This window comes from Prionailurus bengalensis, chromosome A2 (genome assembly GCF_016509475.1).
Source record: "Prionailurus bengalensis isolate Pbe53 chromosome A2, Fcat_Pben_1.1_paternal_pri, whole genome shotgun sequence".
Classification (NCBI taxonomy): Eukaryota; Metazoa; Chordata; class Mammalia; order Carnivora; family Felidae; genus Prionailurus; species Prionailurus bengalensis.
In genome coordinates, this window is record NC_057348.1 from 64,292,933 (window position 1) to 64,305,831 (window position 12,899).

Here is a 12,899-nt window from a genome sequence, read left to right on the forward strand (position 1 = left end):
TGCCCTACCATTTGGGGGGGGGGGGGATTAGGGACTTGTCTTTGGACTTCTCTTTCTTAACTTATTTTATTCAATCTTTCTCCTTCTCTCTCTCTCTCTCTCTCTCAGCCTCACACTCTCTCTGTCTGTCTCCTTCCTGATTTGCCTGCGTAGGGACAGACAGGTAATGGAGAAGAAATTGAAAGGGAAAATACAGGGAAAATGTAAATGAAAAGAACTTATTATAACAGTTATAATGAAGTGCCTTTCATTTAAATATAAGAATGTAACGCTGAAATGAACTTGTGATCCTGAAATGCATTTTTAATGAGTTTCCTTTTTATTTTGCTTGCTTCAGTGGCATATTTTAAAGACCCTTTGAAAAAAGCCACATTAAAAACCCCACCAAATGCCACAACACGCAAAATTGGATATTGGTTTATTCCAAAACTGCTGATCAGGAAGAGTGGCTCTTCATCACAAAATGTTGCAGTCACTTTATTTAAATGAGTTTGAATTTGCATTGTGATGTGCCATTCTGATTTAGGGAAAAAAAATTAGATTTTCAGATCAAATTGACCCAACCAGTGAAGCGTTAAGGAACTGGCAGGTTTAGTCTGAAAGCCTCGTGTTCTATCAAACCTGCAGCGGGTGGAAGTCACCGGGCCCCCGTGGGAAGCAACTTCCTCACGGGTCCTGCACCTGTCCCCGCGCGCGCGCGCGCGCGCAGAGTTTTGTTCTCACCGATCCCCTCTCCTCCCAGGCGAGCGGCCTTTCCAGTGCAACCAGTGCGGGGCTTCGTTCACGCAGAAGGGCAACCTGCTTCGGCACATCAAGCTGCACTCTGGGGAGAAGCCCTTTAAGTGTCATCTCTGCAATTACGCGTGCCGCCGACGGGACGCCCTCACTGGCCACCTGAGGACGCACTCCGGTAGGTCCACTGGGCGCGTGTGTGCGCACGCGCGCGCCGGAGCGCCCCCTGCAGGCCGGCCCGGCCTGGGGGGAACACCCCCTCACACCCCGGGCATCCATGCCCCGGTCCCCGCGTTTGACTCCCCACAAAACCAGATGATGTGGGTGGGAAATGACACGCGCGCGCGCACAGAAGTCCCAATTTACAGAGAGTGTTTCGACAGGTAAGTGAGGCTTTTCTAAGCGGCTTTGCCAGCCGTGTGCTTTCCACGGGGCGCGCGGGTCGTGTCCCCAAAGTTCCCAAGTGCATGTCTTTATCGAAATTGCGAAGTCGCTCGTATTACTGCTTTACGCAGAGCGGCGGTCACGGGCATAGTTACTTTGCAAAGCTGAGCGATGACGCGAGAAGGGCCTACCGCTCTCTGTCCTGGTTGGGGACACGCCTGTCCCCCCGCTCCTCAGGGGGACACTGCCCTGAGTGAGCCCGACTGTGTAACTCGTGCCAGGAGCCAGTCACGCCTCAGCTAAGAGGCCACTTGGGGGAGGAAGAGGCTTCAGACCAGCTCCCTCCAGACCTCGCCAGGGCCACACTGTCCCCATTGGTAGGGATGCTGCCTCCTGGGGAAGATCTGCCTATAGTCGGGGCTGTCTCCTCCCAGGTGTGAGGAGTGTAGTTAATAGTGAGGCTTTAGTGGCCTCTCCTTGTGCCCCGTTCTGTGGCCCGTGAGTATGTACTGAGCGCCCAGGGATGTCACTCTCTGTGGGGGAGGCAGGTGGGCAGTAGCAAAGCACCAACGTGCTGCAAGTGTGGTGACGCCAGCCTCTGAGGGGACGGTGGGAGCGCAGGGAGGGGACGGCCGGTCTCCAGGGCAGGGCGGGAGGTTTCAGGAGAGACTTCCAATAGAAGGAGGGGCTAGAGTCCACAGTGGAAGGTGAGTTTCTAAGGTTTACCTTCAGACACATTGCACACGAACGCATCAATCCGTAAGTGACCCTAGAAGGGGGCGCGGGCCACATTTTAGCCAGCGTTTCGTAGTCTTTCTGCTGGGGGGGGGGGGAGTGGCGGGTACCTGCAGCAGCTCACCAGGAGGCGAAGCAAGTGGTCACAGGGGCCCTGGGACTGCCGGTTCCCTTTTGGGGTCCAGACATGACACCTCCTCTCCATGCCAATCCCCCAAATGTTCTTTAATTAGAAAACTTAAAATCTTCCAAGAGAGGAGCTGTACAAAACTGAGGTCAGCAGGGGGTGATGGTGGGGCCGAAGCCACCCATTCCCCCCAGGGGGGCCTGGAACCTACGGGAGGGGCGGGGAGGGCTGTGCTGCAGGGGACAGGGGGAACAGATGGCCCACCCCAAACGGGAGGACAGGAGGGCGACAGTGAGTGTTCTTCAGTGTTCACCTGTGTCAATAATGAGGAGCCCGTGTGCTGCCCGCCCCCCCCCCCCCCCCCCCCCGCCAAGAAGGGAAGGTGTGCAGGGAAATGATAAGGTTTTGGATGTGACGAGCAGACCGTCTGGGTGGTCTAGGGCAGAGGCACTTCGCATCCGTCATCCGTGCAGGTCAAGTGGACATCAGCACGGTTGCCAACAGTACCCCATTGAGGCGGTAGGAACCACGACCCCACGTAGGTGGAAGACACCAAGACTCATCCTCAGGCGACGCCAACCGTGTCCTCATAATCCCCAGTTACTCTGATTGGCAGCCGAAATCTCGCCTGCACGACAGTCCTTGAACCTTGAAGTGATGCCTCTCTCTTTTCTTTCCTTCCTACTGTCAAGTCTGGAGCATCCAATGCAGTACTTTAGGCCACTCTGTTTCCATGCCCGCTGACGTCCTTCGAGGCATGACAGTCCCCTGCTCTAAGCACGGCCAGTTACTTGAGTAATTATGCAGGAGCGTGGTAGACTTTGGACAGCTTGTTTCTATCACGGATGCGCTGATGAGCAAGTAGGTAATACGATACCATTGACCCAGGGCTGCTGGTGACTCCGCCACCTGAGGGAGCCACACAGCTCTCGGAAAAGACGCTGATGGAGGCTCCATAAGAGGACTTCACTAGAATAAAATGAAGACTTCGTTCTTCATCTGCAAACCCAAATGGGGCCACATTCTATTCCATTGTGAAGTGGCCCACTGCCTCCCTCCCAACTCCACTGAAACCGTGATCCATCTCACAGTTTTCTCTGGCAGCTGGTGGTGGCTTGAGGTTCCAAAGGCCAACGACACATCAGTGGCGAGATGTGACTATAGCTTTGTCCCAGACTGACACAGGGTGGGGCGGTCTGGCAGGGTAGGGGAGGCCCTTCCTTCCTCACCGCCTTCTTTGGAAGTCACAAGCCAAGCTAGAGACTTTCTTCCCTTCAGAATCTTGGGCTGTGCTTCAAGGTGTATTTTAGGCAACACTGTGCATTTCCAGGTGACTTCCCCGGTGTTAGGGACGCGATGCTTTCTACAGGTAGGGATGGATCCCTTCCTTCCTTCCTCTGTGAAATGCTCCAAAGGTCAAATTTTACATTTCGTCTTAGTCTTCTCTAACCATTGCTTCTGTTCACCTAAGGAAGAGATGGAACCAGTACAAGCTTTGGTTGAACCATTTTACCAAGCATTCTGATTTGGATGGTGTTGATTTTTATATAATACATTCAGATATGTGAAATCTAACAACATGAGAAGGAAGTAGGAGAAGATTCTGGTCTTCGGATGGAAATTTATATTCCTTACGTAAATAAAGATACTTTACTTACCTCATCTCTTAAAGCGCTGTCTATGAAAGTCATTAAGCTTGGGCACGATATGAGTTTGTTGGCGTGAGTCTTCTTTCCCTAAAATACCGCTCCATAAAGTTTGGGAGGAACTAACCTCATTATAGATACTGCACTGCCTAAAGCAGTGGCCACTAGCCATATGTGGCATTTAAATTTAAGTTTCGTCAATTAAACTTAAACGAAATCAAAACTTCAGTCCTCGGTGACAGTAGCCAAACTCTGCATGCTCAGTGGTTCACGGGTGGCCACCATATTGAACAGTACAATGACTATCGCATTGGACGTCACAGATGAAGAACACATCCATCGTCATAGTGAGTTTTGTCGGTCAGGGCTGATCCAGAGACCACGCCATCCTTAAGCTTTTGGGGAGAACACAGAGCTTTTTGAAGCTAGAACAGGAAAATACATTTTGGAAACAAATGCTCATTTCATTAACGCATCACTATCCGCTGTGGTACCTTCGAGACCTCAAGTTATCCAGTTTAGCATCCTGGGAACTGAATGCACTTTGGGTGCATTTAGATCTGTCACCAGTGTCTTGCCAGACCTGGCCTGCAGCGTAGACATGGACGAGTCTGACTTTAGAGGAGCGTCTGTGTATCCTCCAGGCAACCGGGGACATCCCTCACGTCTCTGCCCACGTGGTGCCCATGCGATCACACGGTGATGGCCCATTTCCTCCAGTTAAAGAACAGTGATTTCAGTAGAAGAGAATTTGGGAGTTAGGACAGTGGGCAAATTAAGGTGAAACCAGAGTCACACGAGTTCTTGGTACATTCAGCGAAACCCCTGGGCATTCCTATTTTTAAATTCGGCAATTTTGACTGAGTCCACTTTAGCTCTCAAGAGGGGAGGGGTTCTTTGCCTTTTTCGGTAATGATTGTATTGCATGAATTCCCATCACACCAAGGCCAGTATTTAATTGGGGTCTTGAACTCGATTGTGTTTTCTGCAGTTGGTAAACCTCACAAATGTGGATATTGTGGCCGAAGCTATAAACAGCGAAGCTCTTTAGAGGAACATAAAGAGCGTTGCCACAACTACTTGCAAAGCATGGGCCTTCCAGGCACGCTGTACCCAGGTAAGCGCTGGCTCACCCTCCCGGCACGCAGCGAAGAAGGGCCCCGGGCACACAGCGCCGGGTGCACAACCCAGGCGTGCGAGCCGCCACCGCCCCGACCGAGGGACGTTTTTGGCAGAAGCACTCTGTGCTTCCCGACTTTTGAAGCCCTCATCTCACCAGAGAGAGCCTGACCTTGAACCCCTCCCTCTTGAAAGCTGGGGAAGTGTCTGAGAGAATAGTGACCCCAGAAACTTTGCCGGGGGTGGGGGGCGGGCGGTTCTTGGTTTGGGGAATTTTTTTTTTAACTAAACCAGGAGTATCGATTGCTTCTTTGTGCTTAGTCCTCAAAATAAGATGTGAAATCTTGTCTTAAAAACTCTTCTTTTCACGAAGTTGATCGAATGAAAGCTTTCAGGCTGGGTTTTCGTTCATCCGTTTCGGCACCTGTCTGGAGTGAGTGAGCTCCTTGGCAAAACCCTGACAGTCGAGAGGGTTGCGGCTGTCACAGGATTGGAGGAAAGGCTGCTTTTTTCTTATGAGCCTTGGTGCCCGAGGCACCACATCACCCTGTGGCACTTGACTCTGATCTTAGATAATGTAAAGTGAAGGACGCTCACGCTGGTGTCGAAGGAGGCTGAATTTACTCCAAGGGACAGCGCTGTCATAAAAGGCACCTTTCTAACCTTTTAAGACGTAAGAAATGTCTGAATAGGTCAATGGAAGCCGACCTCCTTACAAACGCGGTTTATTTGACGCCACCGCTGGAAAAAATCGTCACGGGACCCAGAAGCAGAAGTGAAATTAAGGGTCAAAAGTTTGTTAAATCTCACTCAGCTTTCTGGCTTTAATGAATGGCTCATAAAGGAAATCCACCAGGGAATACTCGGGTCGCTTTTGTGATTTTAAATTTTGTGTGATCGCTTATCGTACTTCTACTGTGGTGAAATACACACAAGACAAAACTTACTCTCTTAACCATGTGAAATGGAGAGTTGAGAGGCATGAGGTATGGGCAAGAGATTCAGATTAAGGACAGGTGAGAACAGGAGAGACAAACAGTCAGAGTGGAATTCTGGGACACCTGGGTGGCTCAGTCGGTTAAGCATCTGACTCTTGATTGCGGCTCAGGCTCATGATCCCAGGGTCATGGGATCGAGCCCCATGTCCGGCTCTGCACTAACAGTGTGAAGCCTGCTTGGGTCTCTCTCTCCTTCTCTCTCTGCCCCTCCCCTGCTCACTCTCTCTCAAAATAAATAAATAAACTTAAAAAATTTTAAAAAATAAATGAACGGAGGCCCAAGAGTCAGATAGTTTGGGCATCAAGGGGCAACGTTTTACGTGGCAGCACCTCTGTGGTTCTGGCACTGCCTGCCTCACCGATTAGCTGTGGATCTGGGGGCTGACCATTGACCTCTCTGGGCGAGCCTTACTCTTGTCACCTGTAAAATGGGGAGATCCCACTGAATTATCATTTAGCTCTCTTCCAAGTCTGGTGTCTGTTTCTAGAAAGGAAAGGTATGGAGGGTTACTGGAGCAGGTGAGACTAGATAGGAAAATCCTAATAATCATGTACTAGTCACCAGTTTGTGGCCAACCCCCAAGATGGCGTCTACAGGTTCAGAGATGATGGCGCTCCTTTAGAATAAAATTTAAACTTTGTTTAGACGTTGTATTTTCCTGCCAAAAATAAATTAACGGGCCTTGGATGTAAGGGCCACAGTGCCCTGCTTTGCCGAGAAGGAGGGACACGTGAAGAAGCATCCTGGCTCCATAGGTCAAATGAGAGACCAGTGACAATGGGTTTTATGGATTTTGTGCGTATCCTTTACGTAAATCTGGATGTGAGCCCTTATGTTTGCCCATTTAATGAAAAACACCATTTCTGAGGTAAAAAAAAAAAATTGCACATCCAGCCATCATAACCAATTTGAAACGTATGTTTCCAGAATGGATGGATCCATGTTCAAATAAGCCATTTGTCAACCCAACAGATATTTGCTGCAATTTATTATCTACAGTACTGACCTGTTTGAATACAGTGACCTGAATGTCCCTCTAGAGCCATACACATGGAGTCGAGAAGACAGAATGAACAGGAGACACAGACAGAGCGCATTGGTTTTCTCCGCTATTTTATTACCGAAGAAACACGCTGGGAGATTACAGCGGGCTGCTCCTGGCGGTCCCTGAGACCTGGGCTCAAGTTGCATCTCTGTACCTGGGTTTGAATGCGACCCTGGGCTCTCAAGTAGGAGTGCTAATTCCTGCCCGGCCAACCTGGCAGAAATGAGGGCAGAGAATGCAGACACGTGTCACCCACGGGCTGTCCATGTCAGTGAGCCTGTGTGTCAGCAATATGTACGTTACCCCATAGGCAGAGTCAACGCAGCCCTGAAATGCCAATCTCTTCCCTTGGGTGATCAGATTATTTGGAATACCACAGTGATGGGTCCTTATGTCCCTGTGTTCAGGAGATAAGAAGGCTTCAGGCATGTGGTGAGCGCTGCCCGGGGGGTGGAAGGTATCCATAAAAGCACTTCAGTCAGAGTCCTGCAAGATGACATCTGGGATCCTGGGGGCAGGCAGTGGGCTGCTGAGGTGTGGGCAGGGGGGGTCTTGGTCACTTTGCTGTGCCAGAGCTGGTCGAACCTGTGCCTTCTGTGTGTCTTTCAAGCCCCATTCTCCCTACAGAGCCGGAGAGCAGCCCCCTCGGTGCTCCCGTGGGCACCCAGACACCCTCTTCCCTCTTCGATCCCCTTAGGTTGGGGCCATTCTTTGGGATTAGGTAAAAACAAAGCCTAGCCCAGCTAGGATGTGGGAGAGTTTAATTTTTCTGAATGTCGCTTTAGTTAGTTAAAGGTTTCTTGGTCATCTGTCACAACTTCCTTTAGGGATGAAGTAAGTTTCTCTCGAGCATTTGGAAGATGATCATTCAGGTACACAGATCGCATTACAAGCTCTTGCAGGGAAATGCCACTGATCTGGGAGTCTGGGACTCCTTTGTCCCTCACTGTGATGACCCCGAGGGTCTCAGGAGGCCCTGTGGCCCTGGGCAGGGAAGACACCCACAGTGCTCTGCTTGGCCGAGAAGGACGGACATGTGGGCAAGCATGTGGGATCCATAGGTCAGATGTGCACGCCCCCTGGAATTGGGCTTCGTGGATTTTGTGTGTATCCTTCACACCAGTCAGGGTGTGGGTTATTATGTTTGCTCATTGAGCAGGAAACACGCATTTCTGATGTTAAAAAATTACATATACCGGCGATAATAACCAATTTGAAATATAGGCTTCCAGAGCGGCCTTCATAATAGCAATGGAGACGTAAAATACTTAGAAATCATCTTAGCAGGTAATGTGCAGGGCATAATGAAGGAAGCTACCACACCGTGCTGAGGCAAGAAAGCAAACGTGGACCACTGGAGAGGGGGAGGGTCAGACACTGCGGGCACGAATCTTCCCGAATCAAGGCGTGGGTCCAACATAAAATTTGGAATATCGTGAAGTGTATCTGGAAACGTAGATGAGAGAATTGGCATGGTTGAAAAAGGAAAAGTAATGTCTTGTGCTGTGTTAAAATGTAGCTATGACGTGGGGCTCTTTGGGAGAATAGATAGAAATCGAGAATAGTAACAGAAGATCCTATAGATCCTGTGATAAATCAGCATGTCATATCTGGGGAAGGAGGAGAGGGAGAAATAGGGCAGTGGGATTTAAGCAGACCATTCAGAAGTGGTGCCAGAGGGATTGGTTAACTGTTTGGAATGTAATTAATTGGCATTTTCAGGTCTTCGTATATTACGATACATTGCAGGGACATGAACGTTCTATCCCCAAAAACCCAACTGTAAAAACTAGAATATAGGCAGACTCTGTAAGAGACAAAGTTGTCTCTTCAACCATGGAAAGAAAGATGGAAATGGAAAAAATGGAGGTCGGCTAGGAATACTCCCTCCATCAACATTTAGCCCCACAGGGTCTAGCTTTTCCCACAGTTTGCAGGTGTTATTTGATTTCCCAGAGTTTGCTGTGTGTTCAGGGATCAGGAGTTCTGGGTTCTCTCCCCATGTTGCCCGGATTCGCTGTAGCATCTTGGGCGGCCACGTTTCTGCTGCACATCCCTTCGCGGTGCCTGTCGATGGCGTAGGAACCTCAGATCATTTCTAGCTCTGACAGGTAGTGCTTTGATCCTCAGCAGGCTGGTGTCGGGACTGACTGAGTTAGTGGATTTGGGGGCACTGGAAAAGTTAAGAGGACTCTTCCGAGGGACACAGTTGCTTAATCCCATCCAGCTTCTGGTGACAGGGATGGTGTTTGTTCCTTTGGCCTCGGGAGATAACGTACGGCCGGCAGGTGTCATTAGCAGGTGGCCGTGGGCAGCCTCTGTCCCGGCTGAAAGAGCTGCCGGGGAGATTAGCAATAATCCTTGCGAAGGGCCTGGCTCTTGTAGGCGCTTAACAAATGTCAGATTTAATGCTGGATGCGACCGAATCCTTTCATTGTAAGCTTTTCTAAACTGGCCTCTCTAACTGTCTTTGACTTTAGTCATTAAAGAAGAAGCTAATCACAGTGAGATGGCAGAAGATCTGTGCAAGATAGGATCAGAGAGATCCCTCGTGCTGGACAGACTAGCAAGTAACGTCGCCAAACGTAAGAGCTCTATGCCTCAGAAATTTGTTGGTAAGAGTCAAACGTTTGCTGTCTCTTAACGAACAACTATGCGGGTGTTGTCGGCTCAGGTGCAAATTAGTTGAGAGTAGAAGGAAGAAAAAGTAGCTCATTTTTTACAGAGCAAAAAAATTGGTAGGCTTCACGTTTCTTAAATATTTTGGAGTTTTTTCTTTGTTTCATGTTTATTGACATATTTTGAGAGAGAGAGAGCACATGTGGGGGAAGAGCAGAGAGAGAGAGAGGGAGAGAATCCCCAGCAGGCTCTGTGCTGTTGGCCCAACATGGGGCTCGAACTCACAAACTGTGAGATCATGACCTGCGTTGAAACCAAGAAGTTGGACACTCTACTGACTCAGCCACCCCGGTGCCCCTGGAGTTTTTTCTGATAGACTTCTTAAAAATGAATTCCTCTCCTGGCAGTTTTTCCTAGATGTGGTCTTGCAGCCTTCTGGGCACCCAGGAGATCTGCCTGTGGACAGGGTTGGCCGGGTCAGTGTGCTCGGAGCCAAGGACATGGGTCCAGCGTGGCCAGGGGCTCCCCACACAGCCCATTCACCCGCTGCCCGAGCAGCCTCGCTGAACTTCGAAAGCTCATTTTTCACACGAAGTTCATAACACTCCTTGCATGGGATACTTTGAATCACGTAGCAACTCGGCCCATGAGACGTGTCCAGAGAAGAGGGGGGCACAGCCACGATTGCAGTTCTCACCATTGAATCTCTACCTGTGTCAGGTGCTTTGAGGGATAAAAGGAAGATCAAAGTGTCCCCTTCCTCTAGGACCTTGCTGTTGTGTAGATGATAGATGCACCAGTAACCATAGCCAGGCCTCATGCTGCAGGTGCAGGAAGAATGATAGCTATTTAGGTCGGTTTAAGAGTGGAAGTGCACTAAGCTGGGGGCCCAACCTGGGAGTGTCTGCACACAGCCACGTGTTGATGCTGTCAGCTGGTCACGTTACTTGACCTTGGTTCCATTCGTTGTGTGCCTCACAGGGTTTTGTGGACATTAGTTAACATCATGGAGGTGAGAACATTTACACAGTCTCAATGTGAAACTCAGCTGTTATCATAAGGACAATATAGAAGGAGAATGCTGGGAGAGGTCATGTCCAGGAAAGAGGACCATGGGGGGAGGGTCATGGTCAAGAAGGAAGACCATGGGGGAAAGAGTCATGTCCAGGAAGGAGGACCGTGGGGGGAGGGTCATGGTCAGGAAGGAGGAACATGGAGGGAGGGTCATGGTCAAGAAGGAGAACCATGGGGAGAGGGTCATGTCCGGGAAAGAGGACCATGGAGGGAGGGTCATGGTCAAGAAGGAAGACCATGGGGGGAGAGTCATGTCCAGGAAGGAGGACCATGGGGGGAGGATCATGGTCAAGAAGGAGAATCATTGGGGGGGGAGGGTCATGTCCAGGAAAGAGGACCATGGGGGGAGGATCATGGCCAAGAAGGAGGATCATCGGGGGAGGGTCATGGTCAGCAAGGATCATGGTGGGGAGGGTCATGGCCAGGAGGGAGGATCATGGGGGAGGGTCATGGCCGGGAAGGAGGATCATGGGGGAAGGGTCATGGCCAAGAAGGAGGATCGTGGAGGGAGGGTCATGGCCAGGAGGGAGGATCATGGAGGGGAGGGTCATGGCCAGGAAAGAGACCATGAGGGGAGGGTCATGGCCAGAAAGGAAGATGATTAATAAAAGCTTCATGCAATTGATAGTGACCTTGATGGAGGAATAGGACTTCAGCACATTGTTCATAGTGGAAGAAGGGGAGAGGATTCTGAACAGACAGATGAAAGCGTAGGGAAATGGTCATGCTGGTGGCTGGGGTGGATGGAAGACACGGGCTGACTGAGGAGCAGGACCTGTTCTGGGCTGATTCACGTACCCTCAGGGAAGCTCTCCTGGAGAGCTCTGGCCACGGAATCAATGGTCTTTGAGAGCTGAGGTGAGCAATGCACCCTCAGCTCAGTAGGCGGGAGAGAGCTTTGACATGTTTCATGGGCGCCATACCTTGGAAAATAGAGACCACATATGCAAAGGTTGACTGCACCAGAAGGATGGGGCAGTGGGGGCATGGGAGGGAGGGGACAGAGCAGAGAGGAGTCTTGGTGACAGGGGCGTGGGGGCCAGGGCAGGTGGTGGGAGTGGAAGCCGTGAGTCGTGGTGACTCTCTTAGAGGGAGATGTCAGTTATAGAAATGATAAGGCCAGTTTCTGGAAAAAAAAGTTCTGTTTTTGATCTGCTAATTTTCAAGGGCTTTCTGGTGTGGGGGCCACATGGGAGCCTATGTAAAAAGTGTGTGTCGGGGAAGGATGGGGCTAGAATGGGGTTAACGGTTGATGAGGCCTGGGGTTCCAGAGGACAGATGCGACAGCAGGAAGCGGGGAGGACAAAGGAGAGGCCGAGTTCTTGTGGCTTTGATGAGGTTTTCAGAGGCTTGTCATAGGTGGGGGAAAGAAGGATTCAGTTTAAAACACTTTTGCAAACCACTGGCCAGAGATGCCATGTGGGGAGTCACACGAATGTGAGCTCTTAGTCGGGGAGAATGACAGAGACGCTGCATTTCCTGAGCAGAAGGGCAGTGAGGTCCTTGAGCACAGGCTAGGCTGTTGTGGTGGGATTTCAGGTCGCACTGCGCTGGGTGAGAACTCAGCGTTCACAGACAGTGAGCAGTGAGCAGTGTGCAGGGGACAGTGGGCGAGGCAGAGGACAGTGGCCGGGTCACCATGAGGGGAGACGGAGCAAAGAAAGACCCAGTAGCAAGCGTGCCTGAGGATCGTTACTGGTCCCTGACCAGCTGTGTCTGACTTCTCCTTCAGGTTGGGAACCTGGAGAAGTCCCGCTGAGGACTTTGGCAATGAACGTTTGCAACCTGTTTTAGCTTTTGGAGGTTTCAGCCCAAACCAGACTAACCGTGAGCCTCCCCTGCAGCCACCTGGGAGGAGGCCCCAAGTTAGGCATTGTCTTGAGATTTAGATGCTTCCGTGTTTAAAAAAAAACAAAAAAAAAAAAAAAAAAAAAAGCTCTGATCAAGCCCAGCAAAGGTTAGAAAGAAGTCCCCAGAGGGGAGGGGGCACAGAAGCGTGACGGGAACAGTAGGGTAAGGACAGCAGCATGGAGGTTGGAAGGAAGGGCTCAGGAGCGGCTGTGCATGCTGTTATGGGTTTTCCCAAGAAAACCAAGAAATATTGGTGATTCAGCCAACTCAGCATATTTAAAATAACGCCTCCTTTTGCCCCCTAATGCCTACCTTGTCCTCACTTCCATTCAATGGAATTTTAATCAACCGCTCCTAACTTGTCACAGCTTCTCCATCTCTAAAATTTAAAAAGAAAAGAAAAGAAAAGAAAAAGATGGGTCTCTAGGGTCCCTCTTAACTTCTAGATGCTGAGTTTATCCTTTATATGAATTCTTGAAGTGTGTAGGAGTGCGGTTCTTAGCCGTTATCATACACACGGGCCATTCGTTATCATACACACGGGCCAGTGGTGGTGCAGTCGAAAGAT

General features: G+C 50.3%; 1 protein-coding gene across 13 annotated transcripts in view; it reads left to right on the forward strand.

Moving 5' to 3' along the window:
- Positions 1 to 12,899, forward strand: part of IKZF1 (IKAROS family zinc finger 1) — a 100,234-nt gene that overhangs the window by 77,765 nt on the left and 9,570 nt on the right. For 6 of the 13 annotated variants that reach the window (XM_043588448.1, XM_043588449.1, XM_043588442.1 and 3 more), the window contains 3 exons: positions 743 to 910; positions 4,616 to 4,741; positions 9,268 to 9,402. In XM_043588448.1, the coding sequence (XP_043444383.1) occupies positions 743 to 910; positions 4,616 to 4,741; positions 9,268 to 9,402 (429 nt within the window). The remainder of the gene's footprint in view (positions 1 to 742; positions 911 to 4,615; positions 4,742 to 9,267; positions 9,403 to 12,899) is intronic. The other 7 variants (XM_043588446.1, XM_043588453.1, XM_043588450.1 and 4 more) reach the window with 4 other exon arrangements.